Source organism: Pseudorasbora parva, chromosome 6 (assembly GCF_024679245.1).
Source record: "Pseudorasbora parva isolate DD20220531a chromosome 6, ASM2467924v1, whole genome shotgun sequence".
In the NCBI taxonomy this organism is placed as follows: domain Eukaryota; kingdom Metazoa; phylum Chordata; class Actinopteri; order Cypriniformes; family Gobionidae; genus Pseudorasbora; species Pseudorasbora parva.
The window spans coordinates 13,433,979-13,460,798 of record NC_090177.1 but is presented as its reverse complement, the minus strand read 5'-3'; the positions used below and the strand labels follow the sequence as shown (position 1 = coordinate 13,460,798).

The following is a 26,820-nucleotide window of genomic DNA, read 5'->3' as shown; positions in this document are numbered from 1 at the left end:
ATCATGTCACCCACCAATAATCGTGATTTCAATATTGACTAAAATAATAGTGATTATGATTTTTGCCATAATCCAGCAGCCTTAGTGGGCAGCCATTTTTGGACTGAAAACTGGGGTAATGATACTGAAAATTTAGCTTTGCCATAAATATATTAGATTTCAGTTATTTTAAATTTTATAATTAAATTATAATAAATGCAGCCTTGTTGATCCTAAGAGACTTAATTATTTTAAAAATGTCAACATTTTTAGGTTAACGATTCCTTTAAAGTCACAGAACATGTTTTACACTGACTCCTGAAACGGGACAAACAAAGTTATATGAATTAATTCTAAAAAAAAAAAGCTGGAGATTTCACATATTAAAAAAAATGTGAATTTCAACAATCCCATGTGTGAGGTCTATTTATTTTTCCGACGGATCAAGTTTGATCAAGTTTTTCCTGACCAAATAAAATAAAGTAGCCACTGACTTTTTCTAAATTTATAATTGTTTCAATAAGGGAGGTCAAGTGAGTCAAGGCTGATTACGTCTTTGGTACAGACTTATGCCTCAAATACACGCACGCACGCACGCTTTACGCTCGCAAGCCCAGCTCACTGATAGCGATGGGGGTGGATGGTTGTGCAATTCAAAATATAAAAATAAATAAGGATAAATGAAAAGCAGTGCAGAATTTTTCCATGCAAACTAAGAGGGTTCAACACATGAATTCCAGGCCAGGAGCTGATTTCCAAACAATGTGGAAAAAGAACAGAGCACGGGTCACTCACTGGGCAAACCTACCTTAGCGTGTCTCCATTCTTCAACATTCGCTTGGATCGCTCTTGATAACGAACTGCACGGACTTCCCTGATTTCTCTGATCCTGCGCCGCCAGTTCAGGAATCTGTAGTGTAAATTGATGTCATCCATCTCAGAGGGCTGTGGAGCAGAAAACAGATGCCATAAGGTTTAAAGGTTTTGGATTGAGTATCTGAGATATACAATTTATTCAAGAGTTCATGAGAAGACAAAATAATAATGGATTCGCTGTTCACAAATTGTGACAATGCATGTGCACACTTTATATGATGTGTACTCTTTTTTCAGCAACTCCACATGGTTATGTTTTCAGTTTTGGTTATGTTTCAGTAATGTTTGGGTTTGGGGGGGGGGGGGGGGGGGTGAAAGAGTCTAATGCTATTTAACTTTGGATTCAAGTCTAATAGTATTTCATGCATTCTGATTTACTTAAACTACTTCAAGATTCAAACAGTTGAAATATAACCTTGTTCGGCTTCCCAAATAACCCAGTGTTAATGTAACAGTGGATTAAGTTTGATTTTCTGGAGCAGCAACAGAGTTCTGAAAGTGTTTGTTTGTTCCCGGTCATGAGTCGAAAGCAGGCGGTGAGTGAAACTGCATCAAATGTCTGTGTTTTGTTGGCAATAAACATGCAAGTGCATATAATGTCAACAACATGAACATGAACTGAAAGTTATCCAGGGATAATGCCATTATGTATGTGTGTGTGTGTGTGTGTGTTCATGACATTTAACAAATTAAAAAATAAACAAATGGGGCTGTACTGTTAATCTGAAAACAACTGAAATCATGATCATCAAATGGGTTCAGTCAATTCTGGTTGTCATAAGTTCAATCACTGTATTTGGGAACACAATGCATGCATGCATATTTACCCTCTACATCACAAAATAATTAATCATATCAAGTCAACTAATTAGTCAACAAAACAGAATTTTATAATGGTCTCATTTCCATAGTTGGGCTATACAACCACGCAATAAATAAATTCTTATCTAAGAGTCTCGAAGGCCTTTATAGATAACATTACGTGTCAGCTGTCATACATTCATGCATCCAGAACATGACAGAGGAAAATTCTAGATTGTCATTAAATGTCGTGTCAATCACATGAAGAACTTACTACAGCATTTAGCAACAGTTCACAGATATTATTAGTTTCACATAATAAGTTTACAGTCAAGTTAGACCAAAAAAACCTACGTTACAAGAAAACATACCAAGAACAAAGTAAATAAACATGTTAATTAAAGACTGACTACATTAATTACACACACACACACACACACACACACACACACACACACACACACACACATATTTATATATATATATATATATATATATATATATATATATATATATATATAATGTCAACAATAAAGTATTATATACTTTATATTATAACCGCATACTATTAAAATAATATTTGTATATTTAAATAAAATTCAAAAGCGAAATGGTTAAGTAATAGATGCAATAGCTCATACTAGCTGTAGTAGGATAGTTCCAATCACTGCTAATCACCTTGCATAGCTAACAAAATATTAGCTGCTGTGAGGCCTTCACGAAATACAATAATTACACAAAAGCTTCATGTCTACAGTCACTAAAGAGTAACGTATCTAAATATGATGGCGTCACGTACGTACCTTGTGTACATCAGTGAATAAGACGGTATAACATTCTAAGGCCACTTGTGTTTACTTTTAGCTATCGACTCCATTAGCTAAGCTACCTGACAAACTTCGCAGAAGTGAGAGCGCTTCTTCCTGGATGCGTCAATGGAGGAATGAACGGAGCGCACAAATGAAAAGCGTCACACAGTGTATTGACAGGCGCTTAGCCAATGAGAAACTTGGCAGCGTGTCGGCAGTTTTTTTTTTAAGTTCGGCTTCAAGTACTGTGGAGAAATCAACGGAGAAATGACCACAGCTCAACCGTACAGTTTCGTCACAGAATCATGCTCTTTTTTTATTTAAAAGTTTTATTTTATTTAATACAATTTTTATTTTATTTTTATTTTATTATTTAATATAAATTTTAAAATATGTCAGCTGGTAATTATCGCAAAATATTCAGGGTTTAATACATTATCCCTTAAATACTGACACATTGTTAATTAAATCTAGGCTATACATAATTCCACAGCTAATCAACAAAATAAATAAATAGACAGAAAACACTGAGTTTAATTTATTTTATTTATATAGAGACCTCAGAGAGATTTTTTTTCTGTTTTTATTTATTTATTTTTATTTATTTATTTATTAATATTTATTACAAACACTCGTGGAGACAACAGCATAAGAAACACAAAAATAAAATAAATAAAATAAAACAGACAAGGCAAAAACAAAGTGCAAATTGACAATGAGGACGGAAAAAAAGAAAGAAAAAAAGGCATTGTTCTCAAAATAAATAATATGAGTTACAGGATCAAAAACCTTTCAGCAGCATAACAAATACCTTCTACAGTTTGTTTAGAATTTTTGACAAGGTTCATGGAGGATAATAACATACGAAATTCATTTTTAAACCAGTTTACATTTGGCAGTTGTTTTTTCCATTTACTTTTGTGAAAGTGGTATTTACCCATAATGATAAGGTTAATCAGAAGTGAAAGATCCCTCGTCAGTTTAGAATTATAAATAAGAATATCTTCTAGGCTATTGTAAATTGTTCAAGTTCGCTAATTTGATTATTTAACCAGTTGTGTACATCTTCCCAAAACGTCCTACTAACTGAGCAGACCTCAGAGAGATGTCCATCCTGGAGTAGTGGCCAGTTATGCAGTTTGTCATTATTCTTAAATATTTGACCATTGAATACAGTGGTTGACCAATCAAAATCAAGTATTCCAGAGAGCAGTGTAATGAAGCACTATGAACACAACTGAAGTCCTGACACAACTTTTCCATTTTCTATTCACTATGAAGACGTGTTTCTATAACGGTCTGGCATTCCATCACCTCAAATAGTTGAAAAGTGGGTTACAGAACATTTGGCACAATCTAAGGGCCCCTTATAATCATGACTCATAATGACTAGTAGTAGCGTACTATAGCCTAAGCGTATTGAGCGAAACCACCAGTAGGACAGGATGATGCATGCATCTTATTTTTGGTATAAGTTACACTGAGAAAATGATGATGCTGACAAGGATTAAAAAGAAACATTGCGTTGGAAAGCATCTATTGTAGCTAACTCTGACTTGTAGACAGAGATGAAAAGGAAAACCGTGTAATCTGGTGAATTTGGAAACAGAGAGACCCCATCGGTTTGGCAAGCTCCTTGGAACATTCTCCAGCCAGAACATGTGGAAACAAAGAACGGGGCCGTGCTGTGGCGCGGATGGGAATGTCAGACGGCAGGTGGTTTTTGCGTTTTTTGCCAAGACTAATCAACTCTAATAAGAGAACATCAGCCAGTCGACATCTATCCAAACAAGGAACGCTCCAACCTTTTGTGGCTTCCAGAAGTTGAATAACTATAGTAGGCCTATCATATCGGGATGCTATCCGTAACCAATAAAGAGAGTAATTCCACAGCACAAACAGAGACTCTGAAGGCAAACATGTTTGTTTTACAAAGAACTATGACCACACATGTCAATACCATAAGATAATCATCTAAATCCTGTTTGCCTTCTGCATTCATACCAGCCCATCTTTGACATCTTAGCTTCCATCATGCTTCATGACAACAACAAATAAACACAGCTCTGTCCTTATGGGACCCCTCCAGCTGGGTGTGACCTAAAAGCAGCCGTTTGCATGTAGAGACCCCATCAAACACATCTGTTTGCTGCATCAATAGTTGGTATAAAGGCCCTTGGCCACTGTATGGAATTTTTATCATCTACAAAAGCACCCTGTGACATCTCTGCACTAAAAGACAACTCATAAACTCTCAAGTAATCTGGGCCAAAGGACAACTAGTCCTCAGAGATCAGATTTATCTGGTTGAGTGGGCTGATGGATTGCATTATAAGCTGCTGGCATATACTGTCTTTTGTACATTCCAGTGAAAACACTGCCCCAATTATCTAGATGGTCCCTTCTCCAAAATAAACTATTAAGTGGCAGAATCTCCCTTGGTTGAATCGCTCCATCATAACAAAACATTTTTGATGCAAGGTGCTCATTCAGTTAGGTCAACGGGGATGCCTTTCTGAGTTTACATTCACTTAAAGTCAAGCATATAATGAAAATTCAATATATTTTCTAAAGACATGCTATTGATCTTATCCACTTGTTATGTCATGACATAAGGAATACTGTTCCCAGATCCAAGCCTCTCAGTTCAGTTGAGAATACAATCTCAACAGCTGTCTATTCACTATTTATTCATATCATACATTTGAGGTAAGTTTTTAAAAACCCAGACTCACGTGTCCAGGACGCCAATATTTTAACAATTAATTTCAGATGAAACAAAGGACATGAGTGTATATTAGCAATCTTTGCTTTTAGAACCTGATAGAGCACTGTGGAAACGGTGATGTGTGATGATCAGATTGTGAATGTGTTGATCCATGAAAATATTTCATTTTCATGTTTCAAAACTCTTTGGCCTTGTAATGTTTAATCAAAATATCATAATCTTCCGGTAAACACGACAATTCTCTCTGGTGACTTATGCTGGCCTTCTCCAATCATGTTTGGTTTGATTCAAATAATATATAAATGTAACATGGACCAAAGACATGTAAACGAACCAAAAACAGGAGGCTGAGACTCTAAAAAGGACATAATGCTCACGCATATCGGCATAATCGTGATATTGCCCATCCCACAGAATCGCTTTTCCTCACAGATGATCTTCGTTTGTGTGTGTGATGGAGGGATTCCTCCCGCTGTTTTGACTCTTTGAGTTCTCAGCTGGTCAAAATACCATCATATGCAGCTACGCACATACAGCGAGTGCAGCACCCAGCACTGGTCTGAATGTTCAGTAAGTTCCGTCTCAGAAAAGGCAATATGTCATAAAAGATGACCAATCAGGTTGTGAACGTCTCCCTATGCCTTTAGGGTCATTACCTTTTGGTTGGGTGATAAAAATGCCGATCTGAATGCTAATTGGACCAGGGCTAAATTATTTTTTGTTTTTGTTTTCGGTCTGTACCAAACAAACCAAGCGAGCCGAACTACAAGTGTGAATTCACCCTCAGTCTGGATAAACCTCGCTCCAGCAAGTTCGCATTCACCTTCTTCTATTTTTCGGTGCAACGCCCCCAAGCCAACACCCAATCAAATGCCCATGCACAAAACCGAGCCCCGCCCTATGTTACGATAATACGTCACGATACGGAAGAAAAGACCTGTCGCTAATTTCATCACGACTTTAATAATTCGTTTTTCAGCAACTGAAAGATCATAAAAACGTTCAAAAAGTTACTAATACTACAATGCTACATTAAAAAAAGCTTGACTTCTAAGAGGTGTCCAAGCTTTTTAGCATTCTTAGAAGTAACAGGGTTAACGGCGCGACTCTACCGCAAGCAAATTACCATAGTGCCGTGTAATGACCAAGAAAAAAGGAATCCCTCGCCTTCATTGTTACCATGGAAAAGATTACTAGAATGCTCTAACATTTTCACAGATGATGCAGAAAAGTAACCATCATAGCCAGAGTAAGTATCCTGGGCAAAGGAATGTTTCCAGATACAATAATGGGTGAGGGAAAGCTGGATCAGTGCTTGATGATTTCTAAAAGGAAAAATAATCTCTCTCTCTCTCTCTCTCTCTCTCTCTCTCTCTTTCCACCCCCCCTACACATTCTCTCTCTCTCTCTCTCTCTCTCTCTCTCTCTCTCTCTCTCTCTCTCTCTCTCTCTCTCTCTCTCTCTCTCTCTCTCTCTCTTCTCTCTCTCTCTCTTCTCTCCCTCTCTCTCCTTTCTCTCTCTCTCTCTCAGTCCCAGCCCCTGAAGGTGTCATAACTGTGCTCTCTCCTCTCGCTCTCTATCACCGCCTTTCAGATCTTTAAAAGCCGCTGCTTGCCTTTCTCACTCGTTCTCGGTTTGTATCCTCTGGCACTGCAGGGGACTCCCGGCTTGCAGCCTCACCAAGCAAAGCTGAAAAGCGAGCAAAGAAACAGAGAGAGGAAAAAGAAACAGACTTCCAGAAATAGCATCAGCCACGTACGACAGAACCGAGCATGGAGAACCTGAGACCCAGACGCAAGATGTCTTTCCTTTCCAACTTGACACCCGTTGTTCCTGTTGCTGATCGTCCAATGTGGATCCTGGTCCCTAGCAGGTCGCTTGGGCCCCACAAAAACTGCCTGACCTGCAAAGACGGGCACTCCTCGGCACGGGCCGGGCCTCTAGGGACCCGGCTGGGGTGGCCAGCACACCGTGTTGGCGTCGGGGGAGCCCTGTGGGGTGTACACCCTGAGCTGCGCCAAGGGGCTTCGCTGCGTGCCCCCTCCGCGTGAACACAGCCCCCTTCAGGCTCTGCTGCAGGGCAGAGGCTTCTGCGCCAAACAGAGCAGGACGAGTCCCACCGAGAAGCCCCGCCCCACAGGTAAGAGTTTCAGCCAACGGATGCCTTTGCGGTTCCTTCCTCCGCGTTCCGCGTGCTCTTTTTCAGCTGTGCCGTGCCGCATGCGGTGAGAAAATGCGAGGGGTAATCTGCTTTAAGTGCCACAGCAAGATAGCTCGAGGATGCATTTCAGGTTCCACGGATGTGCTGGCAAGCCGCTGTGCTGCAGTGTCCATATCTAAGGCTTGGTAGGATGACAAAACTGTAACTGAACCAAGGACATGTGCATAAAGTGCCGGGAATAGCTGCTGGTTTGCATGTGATGGCTGTAAATTCCTGCAGGGTGTAAAGGCATTTCTGTGATTTTAGGCTTTCACACATCATAAAATGTGCATGATGAAGATCACTTGTAATAATGTCATGTGTATGAATGTGCAAGGGTAGTGTATGAGTACAGATGTGTGTCTGTGTGTGTGTGTGTGTGTGTGTGTGTGTGTGTGTACTTGTGTGACAGTGCAGGAATGTCATGCATATGGGCATCAGAACTATTCATAAGAGAAACAGAGGAGATAAAGAGCGACAGTATTTGTGTGTGTGTGTGTATGTGTATGTGTGTGTGTGTGTGTGTGTGATCTTGAGTATATGCGAGTGTCACCCACATTCTGACCATGTCATTTCATGTCTCCATCTACTGTTTACTTCAGGTCATTGCAATTTAAGAGAGCCTATATTATCAATCCATGAGAGTGATTTGAGGATCTATTCCCTAAATATGTGGGGGGTTTACACTTTAAGTAACCCAAATCAAGCAATATATATGTTTGTTTCTCTCAATGCTGTGGTTTTTCAGTATAGATGTCCCTTTTTTCACAGGGCCACATCCTTCACACAGTGGTGAAATAGAAAAGGTGAGTCTATTCTTTGGTTTTTGACTTCTATATTTAATGCTTACCATCTCAAAAAAGACACCAAAAAAATTTGGAATAGGGCTAATTATGTTTTATAGAAATTATGCTCTAGACATTCTGCAAAAAACGTTTTATAATTTATTCAAAGCACTGCGCTATTGCATCTAATTTTGTTTTATAAATGTTCAAGACAGGTCAAATTGTGGCTGTTTTATTTAAACGGAGCTTACACGGTTTTAAAACATTCTGTTATAATGAAAATCCAAATCTTATTTTATGATTTTATTACACCAAACTCCTTTGTGTACCTCTGGGTTGTGCTATTAAAAAAAAGAAAAAAAGCCAAAATAGAATTTAATGCTCATAATATCTTTTAGGATTATACATAATTCAAATTCAAAGGTATGATATGCGGTATTCCAAACCTGAGTTTTTGACAATTCCTTACCAGGCTCCATGCCGTAAGCTGCTCAACACTGTCTTGCGAGGTCTCGAGCTCACCATTTTCCAGTCTGATCGCGACATCTACATCCCGAACTGTGACACTCGTGGGTTCTACAGGAAAAAGCAGGTATTGTTTGAATAAATTAAGCAAAAATAAATACATAAATTAAGCAGGTATTACTATCTGAAGGGTATAAAGAGGCTTTTGTGAAACTAAATGGATTTATTATATGAACACTGTACATCCTAAGAGACTTAATGAAGAATTCTCCTATATGTTTGTTGATATGAATTATTTAGTATAACATTTGTATTCCTAGTTGATTACATTTATTTTTATTCACTAGTGGTAATATATAATTTTATAAAGTTTAGCAATAATACTTTTTTTGTTCACAAGTGGTCATATATTTTAATTCACTAGAAGTCACATATAATTTTATATAAAGTTAAACCATAACTACTATTTTTTATAATTAACTAGTGGTCATATATCATTTTGAATCCAGTTTAAAAAAAACATTTTATTACCCCAAACCTGTATGAATGTCTTTTTCTACAAAAGAAGATATTTTGAAGAATGATGGTAACCAAACAATTGATTGGCCCCATTGACTTCCATGGTATTTTCCTCCCATACCATGGAAGTCAACCAACTGTTTTTTTTGTGTGTGTGTGTGTTTAACAAGAAAGAAAATGTTTGGAACAACTTGAGTAAATGACGACAGAATTTTCATTTTTGGGTGAACTATCCCTTTAATCCTAACTATTGTTTTTTTTTTTTTCAGTAGGGATCATATAATATTTTGTATAAATTTTAACCATTATTATTATTGCTTTTTTCCTTCTTGTTTGGATCATGTGATTTCTGGATATCTGAAGGTCACTATTATGAGTCGCTTTGAATTGTGAATGTCAGTGCGTCAAAATTTGACGGTGTAAAAAAGGGTAGCAGAGCTGCGGAAATGACGTATCAAAACAGAACAATCTCTTGTTGTCTTGCAGTGTCGGTCCTCTAAGGGCATGCAGCGCGGCCACTGCTGGTGCGTCGACGAGCTGGGCAACACCGTGCCTTCACGTGCCGTGGAGGATGGCATGTTACCATGTGATGGAGAGTGAGGGAAGTGACGGCCCCACAGCTCTGAGCCTGGAGGAAGAGGAGGGGTACAGGGAGAGGGGATGACTTCAGCTCGGTGCAAGACACTGCCTGACCAAGACACTCCAGGGATAAACCACTTCACATGGGAACGGGCCCTCACTCAGAACGTCCAGAGCACGTTCACTGCCATAAACTCGACCATCATGAACAAACAGCATCAGAACATAGAAATAATGACCACTACACCACATGGGCTTAAGTCGAGATAGGTCAGCTGTTACAGAGATATCTTTAATTCCTTGCCCTACAGTAGAACTGTGTGCGTGTGTGTGTGTGTGTGCGCGTGTGTGTAATAACTATCCGCACCTGTTAGTTTCTCAATGGGCTGTTATACTGTTAAAACCATCCCCTCTCCCCTTCTCCAATGATACACTGACTAAACTATTCTTAAGAAAACGGAATATACCTTCTCGTCTAATTTATTCTGGAGTATTACTAAATTTCCTTGAATACTTTCCTCGAGGACTTGTACACATTGTCATGTAATCGACATCTAAACACTACCATAATGTGCACTTTCGGAAAGTACTTCTTTTTCGTTCATACGACACTCTGACTGCAAACACACATCGTGGATTATTTGTACATAAGTGAGTTTATTGTGGTTGGTTGTGTCATGAGGTGGAATATTTTTGAATGCTGATGGCTGTTACCTTTTTTGAGAAGTTGTTAGGCATATTTTTATATATTTCAATATGCTATTTTATATATATATATATATATACACATAAATATATATAAATTGTTGATTTATTTAATGAACTACAATGCCATGTATTTTTATATTGTCAGCAGTTTTTCATTGTCAAAACAGAGCTTATTTTATTCGCTAAGTGAATGAGTGCCATATGTTGGTGACACCATACAAAGGGATTAAAAACAAAAACACAATTTAAACATATCATTTAGAGAGCATTTACTGCTGTACATGTGTGTGTTTTTTAATATTATTATTATTTCATGTTGCAGATGTTTCATTATTTATGTTGATATGTTGAACCTTCAGTAATGGAAAGTGTTACTATATCGCCTAATTTTCAATATTTCAGATTGTATTCTGGGTAATTTGTTCAGAACTCTGTGTTTTCTCATTCCCACAATACATTGAGAAAAAAAGTGCACAAAATAATGTCTGATCAATGTACCTCACAATGATTTTGTTGTATTGATATATGTGCCAGTAGTTGTGGGCCCTTGAAAAGGAACCCATTGCAAAATTATAACATGTGCAAGAAAAAAACGGATGGATACAGAGAAAAATAAATGCATATGTTATTATAAAGACAGACTCTTTGCAGAATCTCATTTAGAAACTCACATGCATGAAATGAATGTGAAAAATACTATAAAACCATATACATGCACGACTGAAATAGATGATAGACATAAACAGAAGCGATGAATTAGCAAAAGCAACAAGAACAAGCAGATGCTGCTGTTGGCTGCAAAAATACAGCCATATGGCCATACAAATGTCATCATTCAAACGCTGCCTTGTGCATATTGAGCTATGGTGACTGTGCATTTCTGTGAACCTCCAGCGGATTTTGCTTACTAAGAATAACTGTATGCCGTATCAGGGTATAATATCTTGTTACATCAGCCAAGTGGTTACATATAATGTTATTTATACAGTCTAATTCTCATATTAAAAATGTAAGAGTAAATATTTAGAGTGCTTTTTGCCAAGACAGATTCATCTATACTCACACAGCAATCCATAGGCTTGTTTCCAAGGTAACAACATAGCCTATAGCAGAATATAGCATATGTCTTTGCTTTCATCATGTCCTACTTTTTATCACTGTGACTTGGAGAGTTTATGTGCACCATAACGTGTAAGCAACATTTTTTATGATATATAGGCCTACATTTAATTTTTACCCACACACATCCATGACATTTGATGTAGGCCTAAAGGAGTTCCTTAAATTCTTACAATGGAAGATTTCCGCGCCACTATAGAGGCATCACACGGAATAATGACAAGACTTCTCCAACTGTCTACTATTACTCTAATACACTTTGAGTATTTGGCATCTTATGAATAGAAAATAGACAAACTAATTATAAGGGACTTCGAAAGCTTTTAGAAAAATTATAGTGTTTACCTGAGCAAAAGTTGCCTTAAAGATGGCTTGGGTGGTTGTCAGGGCGTTGCTATACGAGTCATTCAAACAGTCCTTACTGACTGTCAAAAGAGTCCAATCCCAAATCTTTATTGTCTGATAAATATAAATACGACTCGAGTTTCTCCTCCAATCATGGCAAATCGCCGGAAGATTCCATTGACGGGAAGTACTCAATTCCGCGAAATCGGTTCTTTCGAACAATTCGTTGATTCTTTCATGTCATTACGAAGCACCTGACATATTATAGGAGTATTTGGCCTACATGTTCTAAAAATTGATTGCAACAGTAGCCTATTATTTCATTTGTCATACAATCTTTTTTCTTCTTCTTGGAAAGTAGCGTATTAATGTGAGAAAATGGACTAAAGCTTTCCCTTATGTATGCAAAAATATATTTCCATATATATTAGCAACCAATTTTTTTAATGTATATTGAATAAAATATGATTTTACTATATTAGAATGTATTTAATAATATAGCCTGCTTAATCCCCTAAAACAGGCAAGAGTGAAAAAAAAGAGCAGCAAAAAATTATTTAATCTCAATTTTTATATAATCTGGATTTAAGACTTACATTTTTGAAATATTTGATTGAGTTTGGATTTTATGAGTTGTATCTCCCAGGATACATTGGGTATAAAAAAGGATTGTCCACAGTATTGACAATAAGTGGTGTCTCAAGGTAAACTGGACCCTCTGTACTGGTTATTGCATTATTGTGTACTGTGTATATGACAGTTGTGGGTTGTTAGGGGGCCATCTCGTTACAAGACAAGGACCCTTAGGGAAAACCCTTATAGGCCCTCCTGACCTCTGGGCCCACTGTACACAGTCCCCCCTTCTCAGTATATGCATTTTAAGGGCTTTAAAAAAATGTAACCAAGTCACATGATTCACATAGGCCTAATCCAAACAGACTCAACTATGATATTGACAATAGTACTGGATAATAAAAAACTTGTTTAATGTGCCTCCTAGAGACTAAAGACTATGCATCTTGTGGTGCATGTTGCCTGTTTACGGGATAAGGAATTGCCTCTTTTGGTATAGGCTATTGGAAAATATGACATTATGAAATGTGTATAAATTGAGCTAAAAGTGAATGAAGATGTGTTCAGTTTTATGTAAATCCATGTGCTAACTTAATTTATTTCAATAAAACTTTTACAACTTACAGTTTTTGTATGTAGCTATCAATATAGTTTATTGTATCGCCACCATACATATTGAAAAATATAAGCACTAGTTTCCCGTATGGAACTGTATTATGTAATATAGGCCTATAGCATTACATTTTCTAGTATATTCCCATGTTTTTGTTTTGTAAGGGACCTTTTAAAAAGTTTATAAACAAAAATCTGCTTTGAATGACATTAGAGAAAAAAAGAAAACACGAGTCTATTATTTTACTTTATTATAAATTGCAAAATCACCTTATCAGTCAGATCTGAAATCCGGAATTGGGCATGTTCAAATAAGTTGCTGACTCGAGAACCGCTCGAACCGATTCAGTCCCATTCGTGAACAAACCGATTTTGTGAACCGGTTCAACAGAATCATTGAAAATAACCACTCCAAAATTAATGGTTTGTTTGAAAATGTCATTCATGTCACTAGCAAGAACGAGTTTAATAGTTATGGTTATGTTAGTAGCCTACTTATATTTTACACTGACTGTATCATCTCCACTTTAAAACGACATAACGTACACTCAGGTGAGATAGGCTACTGCCTGACACACATTATTGCTGTCACAATATAGCAAGATCTGTTCCTCTGAACTTGTGGGAGGAGCATATGGGTCGCTGCCACACACTTCAGCAACCTAGTGTTGTTCACTTCCATGAAGAATCGGTCCTTCTGGGCCTGTAAACACAGAGGAAAACCCGGCCTCGCGGCTCAGCGTTTGTGCTTTTTAACCTTTGATTGTCAGTTAGAGGAACCGGAGCAGAACCCGAGGGAGGCGGATCCAAGAGGAAAACAGACCGCTGCGTTACAGGGGAGTGACCGACTGTGATGATGGCGTCTCTCGGTAACACCGGCAGCGCCTCCAGCCCGATGGTCATGCTTGCCCCCAAAACCAAGACCAAAAAGAAACATTTCGTGCAGCAGAAGGTGAAAGTGTTCCGGGCGAGCGACCCGATGCTCAGCGTGTTCATGTGGGGCGTTAATCATTCGGTAATGTGGTTATGATTCACTTAACTTCCTACATCACACAACTGCCATTTTATGAGCTAACAGTTAGCTGCACGCACGTATATTGGGGATATGGGATATTTAAAAGCATTGTCTATAGTTTAATTAATACAATACATGATTTCTGTTATTGATTATGGGTATTGACACATGAGGTCACGCGCAAACCGGATATAGATTGTTTCATTGCACGCGGGGGATTTGCAACTGTTGCTAGCGACGATGTCCTAATTGTGAACAAAATAATAGTTTTTGAGTCGAATCTTTGAAAAGCCCACAGCAATCTCAACGATTCGTGAATTAATCAAACTGATTCGTTCCGGTCAATTTAACCGATTAAAGTCAGCTGTTTTGGAAATATATGATTAATTTTAGTATTGTTTAACTGAAATGCAAATTACAGTTAACGTTAGATTCTAAACGGTTTTGTTTTTGTGATCTGAATCGCGGTTGCACCAAAATTAAAATGGCATGAAAGTGCAATTAAAACCACACGCGCACACAAAACATAAGTGATATATAACTTTATTGTAATGCTTTAATATGTAATATGCCACTGAATGACAGGGACCACGTGATGATATAATAACGTCATGAGGTAAACGAATCTCTGAATTATTACTCTGAACGGTTCATTGTCACTGTTCGAAAGAACCGTTTGACAAATGACTCCGATTTCTCATCACTAACTATTTCCTGGAAAGTCAACATTGCAAATATATACATTTAAAATATGTTTTTATTTATATGAATCAATTTAAATACTCAACAAATTATGCTGTTGATCAAAATTAATTTAATGCTAATTATAATTTAAATTCCAATAGGAATACTGTACACCTTCCTTTAAGATTTTCAGGGGATCCTGGGGGAAGTAATTGTCCTTAGGGGCAAGTTTATGTTATGTGAAGCATTTGGTTGTTGCATAACTAGAAGACTGGGAAAACTTCATGCAGTGACGTGCCAGAGGAGGGCACATAAGTATTGAGTCATTCAGTGTTAGGATATAGAAAATCTGCCAGTACAAAGTTCATTTCATATGCTAAATGTTGTTGTTGATTTATTTTTTTAATTATTTTTTTTACCCGATTTTTTTCCCAGATAAATGATTTAAATCAAGTTCCAGTGCCAGTCATGCTGCTCCCTGACGACTTCAAAGCCAACACCAAAATTAAAGTGAACAACCATCTCTTCAACAAGTATTTATCAAAAGCACATCATTATTTTACACACATTTCCATCACACTGTGTGTGCTTTGTCTGCAGCTGCAGTATGAACGTTTACCTTCATTTAGTTGTAATGACAGCGAGTTAAAAGAGTGTAATAGGTGGCTTTTTCTGCAAAACAGCCACTTTAATGCAGTATTTTGCCTTCAGGTGATGGCGTGTGAAATGCAGTATTACTGAAAGAGTTTTAATGCCAATGTAAAGAATTCCCCTTCTGTGCCTTACAGGGAGAATCTTCCAGGCCATTTTAAATTTAAGGAATACTGTCCACAAGTTTTCAGGAATCTCAGGGAGCGATTTGGAATTGAAGATCTTGACTACCAGGTGATATTTTTTACCCTAAGTATTTAAGTTGTTTTAGTTGTTGTCACTTGCCATTTTATTTCTTTTGTTCTTCTTTATAATATAATATTACTGCTAAATTTGATCTGAAGTTTTCATGTGTGCATGCCTGGATGTTATCCATCAGGTCTCCCTGGCCCGCAGTGCACCCATGAGAGGCGATGGACAGGGAGAAGGTCTTCTCTTCACGTCCTATGACCGTACGCTGATAGTGAAGCACATCTCCAGTGAAGAAGTAGCCGATATGCATAACATTCTGTCCGAGTATCACCAGGTATCTCACAATGCACTGGCCAGGACATTCATCCTTGAGTCAAACCATATCAAAAGTGCCTTCGACTGAATTATTACAACATGTGCAGATAATTCATATCTGCTCAACTGCTGTATTTTTCATGAAAGTGTAGGTGAGTGTCTTAAGCACATTGGTATTTATGTAGGGAGTGATGTCAGATAAGATCAAGTAAGACTGCTTCAGTTCAGTCATCCAAAACTAGTATGCTAACAAAATTGTTAGGGGACTTGTTAAAAGGATTGTTCACCCAAAAAAATGACCCAATGATTCACTCAACCTCAAGTCATCCTAGGTGTACATAATATTCTTCATGCAGACGAATTCAGTCGGGAGTTTGTCCTGGCTCTTCCAAGCTTTATAATGACAGTGAATGGCAGCCCAAAATTTGAAGCCCAAAAAAGTGTATCCATCCATTATAAAAGTAATCCATACAGCTCCAAGAAGTTAAAAGAGGCCTAATTACATTATAAAGTAAAATATTATAAAGTTCTGGCGGACCGCTTTCCGTATTCAACTTACAGAAAAAGCGTAACTGGCATGATGATGATGATGTCGTTAATGATGTGTGTGTGGTTTTTACCAGGGATGCAACAATACAGTTGGTCCACGGTTCAATACACACCTCGTTTTTTTACCACGGTTTTCGGTTCGGTTCGTTTTTTGCTCTTCTATTCTTAGGCGACAGGAACAGAAAGAGATTAAGGAGAAAATGTTTTTATTGTAATACTCTTTTCTTTATTTTACTTAAAGACTTGAAAAACCTTACTTAAACTTAACTTTACTTTAAAAAAAAAAAAAAATTCCTTGTACACTCCTAGTGTATTGTATAATATAAAATAAATATATATAAAGATTTACAGTGGCAGCTCAGAGATGTACAGTAGCATTTAAGTATGAAATTGAATGAATAAATGTAAGCTAAAATTAAAAATACATAGTCTTCAATATACATTGATTGAAAGCTACTGTATTATTACTTTATTCAAGAGCAGTGAGGGATTTTTTTTGTCTTTGTCTATTTTAATACCTCTAATACCGCTATAATTTTAGAGGTGAACTGTCCCTTTAAGGACAAGCGTTCACAATCATTAGTCTGCACTGCTAAGACTGCACTGCTCGCATCTCATACAGACACGATTTTACTTTCACTTTAGACATAACCGACTGTGTTTATATATGTTGTGTTTGACAGTATTAGCGCAGTACGACTGCTTAGTCCAGTAATCACCTGTCTGACAGGCGCGCGCTCAGCGCATGTAAAACGCAAATGAAATGTTTAACCGGCAAGGCTTTAAAACGCGGCTAAACACCCCCTAACTTTTGTGCATATGACTGGATATTTGCTCATATCAGTGCGTAGACACACAGACAACTCCTCAGAGCCGCGTGGATTACTTGTATAATGGATGCACTTTTTTGGGGCTTCAAATTGTGGGCAGCCATTATATTGCTTGGATTATCCAGGACATTTTTTTTATATAACTCTGTTTGTATTCATCTGAAAGAAGAATGTCATATAAACTTAGGATGACTTGAGAGAGAATTTTCATTTTTGGGTGAACTATCCCTTTAAGCTTTCACTTCAATAATTAAAAGCCGGTTGCGAAAAATACAGGCATATTGTTTTGCATTTTTATACTTTGGACTTTTTTGCTGTCCACTTTATTATAATTTATTGTAAATGTCATTATAGTTCACATATTACACAAGTTTGCTTGTTTTGGAGAAATAATCCATCTAAATAATTCAGGCTCCAGGCTACAGTTTTGTTTTTACCCAGTTGGGATCCACATGCCCTGTCGTTCGTTTCCTCTTTACACTGTCATCCAAACTTGTTCAGTCACTGAAATCATTTTCATGTTCCATCGCACTTCCTTGAAATAGGTAAATTCCTCTTTTTATGGTTGACAATGAGCTTTTGTTGTTCCAGGTGCTTATTTAAAGGTGTAGTAGGTCATTTCATGTTATGTTTATGGTCGATGGTCTTCGATTTTATATGATGGCACACATTTAGCATCATGATAAAGTTCTGCGATACCATGGTACAATTATATTCTCTGGTGTTTGTCATGAATAGTTCATTTAACTTACAAATAAAATAGTCCAAAAATAAGGGGACTTATTATTTTTTCTTGAATATATACGTTTTAAGAGCTCTTTAACACGTCAATCAGCATCAGTGTGGCAGCGCTCATGTGAATCTTAGGTTAGTTCGGCATTTGTGTGCTTCTGGCTTGTTTACAGTACCGTGACAGCCATGAGAAAAGTATGTGTGAGCTGGGTTAACAGTTTCCATTGTAGCTGAATGAGCAGATTTTAATCGAGACTGTGCTTCTGCATTTGCATGGCCTTTGTTCTGAGGGTGCACACCTATCCAGAAATCTGTCTCAACAAAATTGTTATTAAATATTAAATTATAAGCTGACATAAGTGCTATTAACATGCTTTTCCCTTTATATTCCATGCAGCTTTAGTTAAGCACTGTGCTGATATCAAGTTAGTTTAGTTGTCCATTGATGCAGACAGAGAAAAACACTCATTTATTATGCCTAAGGGCTTGTTTTAGGTCTAGATACCATATGCTACCCAAAGTTTATTGTGTACACACCGTGTGTCATTACACAAACATTTTAAACATTTATTTTAAAGCTCACAAAATGTAATTCCTGATGTTTTGTGTTGTCTCACAGCATATTGTGAAGTGTCATGGCAGTACACTTCTCCCTCAGTTTCTGGGCATGTACCGTGTTACGGTGGAGAGTGAGGACACGTACCTTATTGTCATGAGGAACATGTTCAGCCACAGACTCGTCGTCCACAGGAAATACGATCTGAAGGTAGGAGAGTTGCTGTTTCATCAGGATGTGTTTGACTGGGATGCAGTGTGCAATAAAGGGATAGTTCACCCAAAATGAACAATGTGATGTTTATCTGCTTACCCCTAGATGTAGGTGTGTTTTGTTTCTTCAGTAGAACACAAATGAAGATATTTAACTCCAACTGTTGCTTGTATAATGCATCTCATTGGGGTGTATATCTATGAGAGTAAAAAAAACACACAGACATAAAAAATCCATATTAAAAACCCTGTGGCTCGTGGTGACACATTGATGGATTAAGACACAAGATTATAGTTTTCTGTGAGAAACTGAACAGTATTTATGGTATTTTTTACCTCATATCAGACGAATCTCATCTAGAATTCCCCAGTGCCATTACTTTCGTCGAATAAGGTCAAAATCCTGGCGCGATCATAGATAGATGCCTCATTCGACCGATTTGACTTCTTGAGCAATAAGCAAATAGCACTCAAATCATACGTCACATCCCCTTAGACCTGGTTTAAGTTATTTAGGGTGGACATGATTGATGAGTAGTTCATGAATAGTATCTCAGATGTACCTGCGGAGGAACTGAGAGCTGGGTTTCGCTGTCAAAGCTGTAAATTGAAAGGTGCTTTCCTGTGGGGGAAATTCAACTGAGGACAAAGAATCCTGTAGACTGCATACTGATTATATATAAAATACCAGTCAAAAGTTTGGATTCATAAGTTTTTGAGCCCATCAAGCCTGCATTTATTTGATTTAAAAAATACAGAAAAAACTGTAATATTATGACATTATTTCAATTTAAAATAATGGTTTTCTATTGTTATATGTACTGTAAAATATAATTAATTTAGGTTATCAAAGCTGGAATGTATCAGTCATTGCACCAGTCTTCAGTGTCACATGATCCTTCAGAAAAAATATTCTAATTTAACAATATTGGTATCAGTGATGCGCGAGTTAGTGTAAACAACCCGCACCCGACCAACATTTTCAACTAACCTGTCTGCAACTCGGACTGCAAAAAAAAAGAAAAAATATCATACCTGACCCGCTTTTTTTAAAAGTAGTAAATGCTCATTGTTGTGTCAATTTATTCATTTATTTCCTTTCATTTTCTTAACAATTACAATGCTGTATCATGTGTTTATCTAGTCTAATCGAAGTGTGCGTCTCTTCCCCCGACTTTCAGAAAATGCACAAAACTGACATTACTAAGCTATATGAGTTTAAAAGCAGCCTATTAAAATGGTACAATGGTATTGCTGAGTTCAGTGTGTTGGGAAATCGCCAATCGGGCATTTTGTCCCGTGTCAGAAGAGGGGTTAAAAGGGCTATAAGGTGCAGTTGGTGGTCTAAAACAGAAGATTAGCCTACTTATTTTTAGTTTTCCTCACGCTGTGTAGAAATAATATTGAATCAGCCATCCCTGGGTTGAGATGGTTTCGTCTCACCTATGTGACACGACCTAGGGAGCTGAATGTGCGCTCACTGGCTGCACTTATGCTGGAACGCAGAGGATCCTCCTTGCCCATGTATTTCACAGTAAATTGTGTCTAGTAGCCTACTATATAAATTATAATGGTTTAATTGGCATATTTATTTCAAACGACCTGACCGACCGCGACACGATTATCATTAAAAATATTTTTGGATGACTCGTGACCTGGTCATTTTGGATCAACCTGCACATCACTGGTTGGTGTATCTATATATATAGGATAGGACATCCTATCATTGCATTCAAACCAAAAAACATTTTGTCCTGTGACTTCCACAGAAGATGTATGTACATGTTTAAATATTTAAACCACTTCTATTACCAGTATAACAAACAGTATTGCAAAAAATTGCCTACCGTACCTTTAACACCCATTACCTTGTTTATTGCTATTTTGATTCTGTGCCACAAGAGGGCATGATTGCGCTTATGTTCAACAGACTAAAACTCCACAACAACTGTCAGTTAGAGAATTTGATGCTCATACATTTAATGAAAGACACACTTGAGATTGTCTTGAATTGGCTAACGTTGTGCTTTCTTCAGGGTTCCCTGGTAGATCGTGAGGCCAGCGACAAAGAGAAGGTAGGATATCAGTCCAGATCGTTTAAACTATATAACATCAGACACAAACTCTTGGGGTCTTGACATTCTTGCTTCTTCTAATGCAGGTAAAAGAGCTGCCCACTTTTAAAGATGTGGATTTCAGAAATAACATGCAGAAGGTGTATGTGACAGAGGAACAGAAAGAGAAGATGATGGAGAAGCTAAACCGTGATGTAGAGGTAAAGACATGCACAATGAAAAATGTGACTTTAGCCACTTTCACATGCACTCACTGTTAGTAGATTGATGGGACTGAACAGACTTCATGTACACACCTCAATCGATTCGATTGAGTTCGATCCGAATGACATTTTGGTCCGACTGTAAGGGTTGGTGTACACCTTAAAATAATCTGATCAACAGGAAAAATGTAAGCATGTAAAAGCTTGAATCGGACTCTTTTCTCTGATTAAAAAAAAAAAAAAAAAAACTTGCACAAATGTGCAGTGCCATGATGCGTATGTTTACATACATTTTACATAATACAAACATATGTATGATTATTTATGTATATCATCTGGATGTGCTTTTACTAAATATTTCATTAACAAAATCTCTTCTGAAAAAAAGCTTCTTTTAGATGTACTATCAAGGAAATTATACTCGTGTTGTAAATTGAATTGCAACATTTAGGGATCATATCAAAGTCCTTTTAAGGCAAGTCATTTCACTCAGCGTCCATCTTTTAAAAGCCTCTTGGGCAGCGTTTTCACCTATGCAAGTGCAGGTCCTATCTCTTTGAACAGGGAAACGTCAAATTCTCCAAAGCTGTTCACCAAACTTAGGATTAAATTTCATAGTTTCATCCCCCAATTTAAAATCTAACAACTGTCTCATAAATGTTGTTTCTAGATGCTCAAATCATGTAGCCTGGTTAAAAGCAGACTATTCTCAGTAGTAACTGAGTTTCTGTCTGGCAAAGCTTCATTGACAAATCATTTCCAAAGGGGCGTCACCAGTGGACGATGACGTATGCAGAGCGATGGAGAAATATCTGACAGCAATTCTCGGTTTATCATATTGAGGAAGATGTTGCAATGGCTTCGGATGACTTTTGCTGTTGTTGTGAAAGAAATATGATAATAGCTGGTGTCCATTGCCACTCCAACTTTTTTGCACAATTTGGAAAACTAAATAGCATCTCAGACTGACTGAAACATCTCGGATTGACGGTCGAACAGAAAACATCAAGCTCTGATCGCATTTGCCCGTTTCAAGGCATTTGTATTGCGATTGAATGCGAGTCGCAATATTTTGAAAATAAAATAATATTGATGAGTTTTTGGAAAATTGTGTCACACATCCTCCTCATCAAAGTAGCCGGTGTAATCCACATCTGGTAGCAGAGTGTTGTTCTTTGCTTGGGGTTTAACGAAAAGGAAAAGTTTAAATTTCAAACAGACGCGATAGCTGATTCAAACGAGTGATGTTCCACAGTGGCATCCATCTTTGTAATGTACAAAATCTGCTTCACCATCGATGCGCTGTCATTATCATGTAAAGCCCGCTCTTTCTGATTGGAGTCCTGATTTTGACGGATTAGAAATGGGCTTGAATGGGCTCTGCAGACTACTTGCAGAGCAAACACATTTTCGGAAGTTGTCTGGGTTTTCCCATGCTACAAATCATGTCTGCATTTTTCAGGCTGGACCAGCCAATGAGCATCTCTGCAGTTGGTGATTGGCTCTCTTAATTACAAGGCGGGGCATCTGCCTGGAAACCTGGAGGCTGCATTTTCTAGCCCCTAGCAATGATTTTGTTGTTTAATTGATATTGTCCTAACCAACCCCTAGGCATAAACCTACCCGTTGGTAACCCTGTTGAAATATTTAAACTAATTTAAATAATTTAGTTTAAAATGGCCGTGCCTGCTGTTATGTTAAAAATAAGGTAAAAAAGTTTGAATCAACTCTGTTGGAGCACAGTTGGCTAGATGGCACTGTCACAAAAAAACGATGGTCCTTGAAGTGCAGTCCTGAAACTGCAGCGGTCCTAAAAGTGCAGCCTCCGGGAATTGCAGGCAAATAATATTGGAGTATTGTGCCATGTTGCCTGTTGCGCTTTCTCCCATTTATAGCAATATGAGTGCACAGTCTTTGTATATCTAAAGTTATACAAAGGTTCATAAAAACAGAACATCCAGAATCTGAAATTGTACTGGATTCTTTCCAATTGATCAAAGTTAGTGCATGTAAACTACTGCAGGAAAAACGGCATAAGGTCATGCATGGTGATATTAAAGGGATACTCCACCGCCTTTTCATATTAAACTGTTATTCCCTTAACTAAGACGAGTTGATACATGCCTCTCTCGTCTCCGTGTGTGAACTTAATCTCTCTGAGGCACGGTGACATTTTGATAGCACTTAGCCCACTAAGCTCAGTTCATTCACTATGGTACCAAACAGAGATCAAGTTAGAAGCGACCAAACACCTCCACGTTTTCCCTATTTAAATACAGTTACACGAATAGTTGAACGATCAAGTATGGTGACAAAATAAAACGTGCTTTTCTAAGCGGATTAAAAAGAAGAATTATAATGTATGGAGGAATAACACTTCTGAGAGTACTTTGACTCGGCGCAGTAAAAGGTCCCGGCTGAAACATCTCATTTCTCTCATTTATGTCAATAGGGAGGAGGTGGAGATGTGAGGGAGGATGTTTCAGCCGGGACTTTTTACTCCGCCGAGTCGAAGTACTCTCAGAAGTGTTATTCCGCCATACATTATAGTTATCCTTTTTAAACGGCTTAGAAAAAAGCCACGTTTTATTTTATGTCACCATACTAGGTCATTCAACTGTTCGTGTAACTGTATTTAAATAGAGAAAACGTGGAGGTGTTTGGTCGCTTCTAACTTGATCTCTGTTTGGTACCATAGTGAATGAACTGGGCTTAGTGGGCTAAGCTAAATGCTATCAGATCGTCACCACGCGTCAGAGAGATTAAGTGCACGCACCGAGATGAGAGAGGTATGTGTCGACTCGTTTTAGTTACGGGAATAACAGTTTAATATGAAAAAGCGGTGAAATACCCCTTTAAGGGAATAACATGGTTTAATATGAAAAGGCGGTGGAGTATCCCTTTTAATATGGCCATTAATCTTACTTTGATGATAGTTCCTGGTGAAGCTGAAGATAATGGACTACAGCCTGTTGCTGGGCATCCATGATGTGGCACGTGGCGAGCGGGAGGAAGAGGAAGCCGAGGAGCCCTGCTGTGAAGATGACGCTGATCCCGAGAACGGCCTTGCTCCGGCCGCACAGGTTGGCTCTTACGGCACGTCGCCAGAGGGCATTGCTGGTTACATGAATTCCTTCAAACCCCTCGGCCCTGGAGAATTCGACCCTTACGTTGATGTATACGCTGTCAAAAGCGCCCCGGGTAAGTTCCGTCCTTTAAAGCAGAGAAGAAGTTGAGGATGTGTGTGTGGGGGGTGGGTGGGGGGACCCTCCCAAACCCACCCTGTGTCCGGCATGTATGGAAGAGGGAAATGGGAAAGAACGTGACGTGTGCTTGTTTTGGATTCCAGGAGCGCCGCACAGAGAGGTGTATTTCATGGGCCTCATTGACGTGTTGACGCAGTACGACACTAAGAAGAAAGCTGCCCACGCGGCAAAGACCGTTAAACATGGCGTGAGTGGAAAACACTTTTAATGCGTGCTTGTCCAATATAATTCTGAGATATGGGAGGTTATAATAACATGACTCATCCTTTTCCTTCCTTTCAGGCTGGTGCTGAAATATCTACGGTTCATCCAGAGCAGTATGCCAAACGATTCCGTGAATTCATCTCCAACATTTTTGCATAACCACCTCTGGGTGTCCTTATCAGCAATTATCAAGGTCACATTTTACCCCAAAATCAATATCTAAAAATGAAATTATATTTTGCATTGCAGAAATTAGGCCTATTTTTTAAGAACATTATGACAATAAAACACATTTGCTCCCCTCCCCAACTTTGGAGGGGAAATGTGCTTAATTGTAAGAAAAATCTTAATGGAATTAATAGGCTTAATTTTTAAGCAAAATAAGACATCTTATTTTATTTTATTTTTTTTAGGATGACATGCACCGGATGTGTTCTTCACAGGTTCAGATTCACTCAACATGTCTTTGCAGTTTCTATCTACTGTCATCATATTGATTAGTTGATATTTTTTAGCGCCTGTTGGCTGGGCTTCATATTATCATAACGTGATATTTAAGTATGACACGTTGACGGGAACTTCACATTGTCATCCACACTACAGCTGCATTCGTTAAGTGCATCTTCACAAATTAATAGAATTTCATATGAATGACCTTGTGGCTCAATCCACAAACATGGGAACATTGCCTAATCTTTTAAGGAGATATGACTCCAAACCTGTAGCAGTGACATAACTTGTTCTTGGTGTGTTCTCTCTCTCTCTCTCTCTCTCTCTCTCTCTCTCGACTTTGGATTGGCAGAGAGAACCCACCGCCTTAACCATTTGCTGAACCGATTGTGGAGGAATAGCAGAAACTTGTGTTGTCAGATGCTTTAAGACTTAGTGCATGCTAGCTTCACTTGATATATGCAGCACTAGAATGTTGTGAGGAGGGAAACAAGATACTTTGTAAAAAATAAAAAATAAAAACGAAAGAAAATAAAAAAACACCAACCAGTGACCCTAAGTGTGCAGTAAGGGTCTAGATTAAAGTAATATTATGAATTGAATGCTGACTGTTTATATGGACGGATGGAGCACACACTATTATTTTCTCTTATTTGAGCTATTTTATGCAGTTAGCCTTAATGCCGAAAAGAGGAATTTTGTAGTTTGTAGTAGAAATACTCTAGCAACTCTGAGCTGATTTAGTATGAAATGCCTTATTGTTGCATTTTATTTATTTTGCAAATCAGTGTTTGGACCAAATATATTTTTCAGAGATTTCCAAAAACATGGTTTCTGTTATTTATTCATTTTAGGTTTGTAAGGCACAATTATATCCACAACAGTTGTAATTTAAACAGTATTTTTAGAGCTGTTTTAACACCCTTAATATGTTGTTACATTAAGACAAGTTGTTACATTGTGTTCACATAATGCATGTAACGACTGTAATTACAATAATGTGCATTCTTAAATACAATAAAACAATTTTTGTTATATATTGGGTGAAAGCAAAATTGAGTCATTTACATGCTAGATATTTGAATAGATTCAATCAACAGTTTGGACTGCCTATTTGTTTCTACATTTTAAAATGATAGTATATTCATAAAAACAAAATAATATGCGATCAGTATATATCTGTAATGTTTTTCACAACTTCATGTTTGGTTCCTAGTGAGAGCTTATGATAAACTACTTTTATGATTGTAACTGATAAACTTTGAAAGAATTGAGGTCGTGGTAGTTTTACTGGGGCCTCCGTTATGTGTGGGCCTGCACATGAAGAGGGGTCAAGGACAGGATCCACCTAGCCCTTTCCAGGAGCTGTGATTTTGCTGACAAACTCTTTCCTGTCTCACTGACACAAAGATGTACTCTCAACAATGGGGAGCGTGCAGGGCCAAACGTCTAACAAACTGCTGACGAATTCTTGTGGTACGAGGAGTAGCTGGAACACTGAGTTCAGAGCTTCACATTATTCTCCTAAAGGCCTTTCATACAGTGCTGGGTTAAAAGGATAGTTCACTCAAAATGAAATTTGTCATTAAAGGGTTAGTTCACCTAAAAATGAAAATTCTCTCATTAGTTACTTACCCTAATGTCGTTCGACACCCGTAAGACCTCCGTTCATCTTCGGAACACAAATTAAGATGTTTTTGTTGAAATCCGATGGCTCAGAAAGGCCTCCATTGACACCAATATCATTTTCTCTCTAAAGACCCATAAAGGCACTAAAGACACCATTAC

At 37.9% G+C, this 26,820-nt stretch overlaps 3 protein-coding genes across 4 annotated transcripts in view; 2 read left to right on the top strand and 1 right to left on the bottom strand.

The window, feature by feature from the left end:
* spryd3 (SPRY domain containing 3) overlaps positions 1-6,949 on the bottom strand; it is a 69,210-nt gene extending 62,261 nt beyond the window's left edge. Inside the window, exons 1-2 of one of the 2 annotated variants that reach the window (XM_067445699.1) lie at positions 6,809-6,949; positions 788-924 (exon numbers count right to left, since the gene is read on the bottom strand). In XM_067445699.1, coding sequence (XP_067301800.1) covers positions 788-915 — 128 coding nt within the window. In that variant the 5' untranslated portion in view covers positions 916-924; positions 6,809-6,949. Of the gene's footprint in view, positions 1-787; positions 925-2,459; positions 2,617-6,808 lie in introns of those variants that run through there. The other variant, XM_067445698.1, reaches the window with a different exon arrangement.
* A 16-nt stretch (positions 6,950-6,965) lies between these two features.
* igfbp6b (insulin-like growth factor binding protein 6b) lies at positions 6,966-11,078 on the top strand. The gene is given in 8 exon segments (XM_067445700.1): positions 6,966-7,025; positions 7,027-7,069; positions 7,072-7,110; positions 7,113-7,157; positions 7,160-7,333; positions 8,165-8,199; positions 8,651-8,770; positions 9,649-11,078. Coding segments are annotated over 8 exon segments (630 nt in total). The 3' UTR covers positions 9,763-11,078.
* Positions 11,079-13,707: 2,629 nt separating this feature from the next.
* Positions 13,708-26,069, top strand: pip4k2ca (phosphatidylinositol-5-phosphate 4-kinase, type II, gamma a). The gene is made up of 11 exons (XM_067445697.1): positions 13,708-14,113; positions 15,233-15,330; positions 15,586-15,682; positions 15,828-15,974; positions 18,686-18,832; positions 20,871-20,909; positions 20,996-21,109; positions 24,049-24,313; positions 24,462-24,565; positions 24,661-24,775; positions 24,996-26,069. Exons 1-10 carry the CDS (start codon positions 13,952-13,954, stop codon positions 24,739-24,741), a joined length of 1,254 nt encoding a protein of 417 aa, XP_067301798.1. The 5' UTR covers positions 13,708-13,951; the 3' UTR covers positions 24,742-24,775; positions 24,996-26,069.
* Positions 26,070-26,820: the final 751 nt, after the last annotated feature.

Bases quoted from the DNA above. Each gene is read 5' to 3' on its own strand.
- pip4k2ca (XM_067445697.1), top strand. From the start codon at position 13,952: ATGATGGCGTCTCTCGGTAACACCGGCAGCGCCTCCAGCCCGATGGTC. The intron at 21,110-24,048 runs GTAAAGACATGC...CTTTGATGATAG, and splicing joins AGCTAAACCGTGATGTAGAG to TTCCTGGTGAAGCTGAAGAT. The intron at 24,314-24,461 runs GTAAGTTCCGTC...TTTGGATTCCAG, and splicing joins CGCTGTCAAAAGCGCCCCGG to GAGCGCCGCACAGAGAGGTG.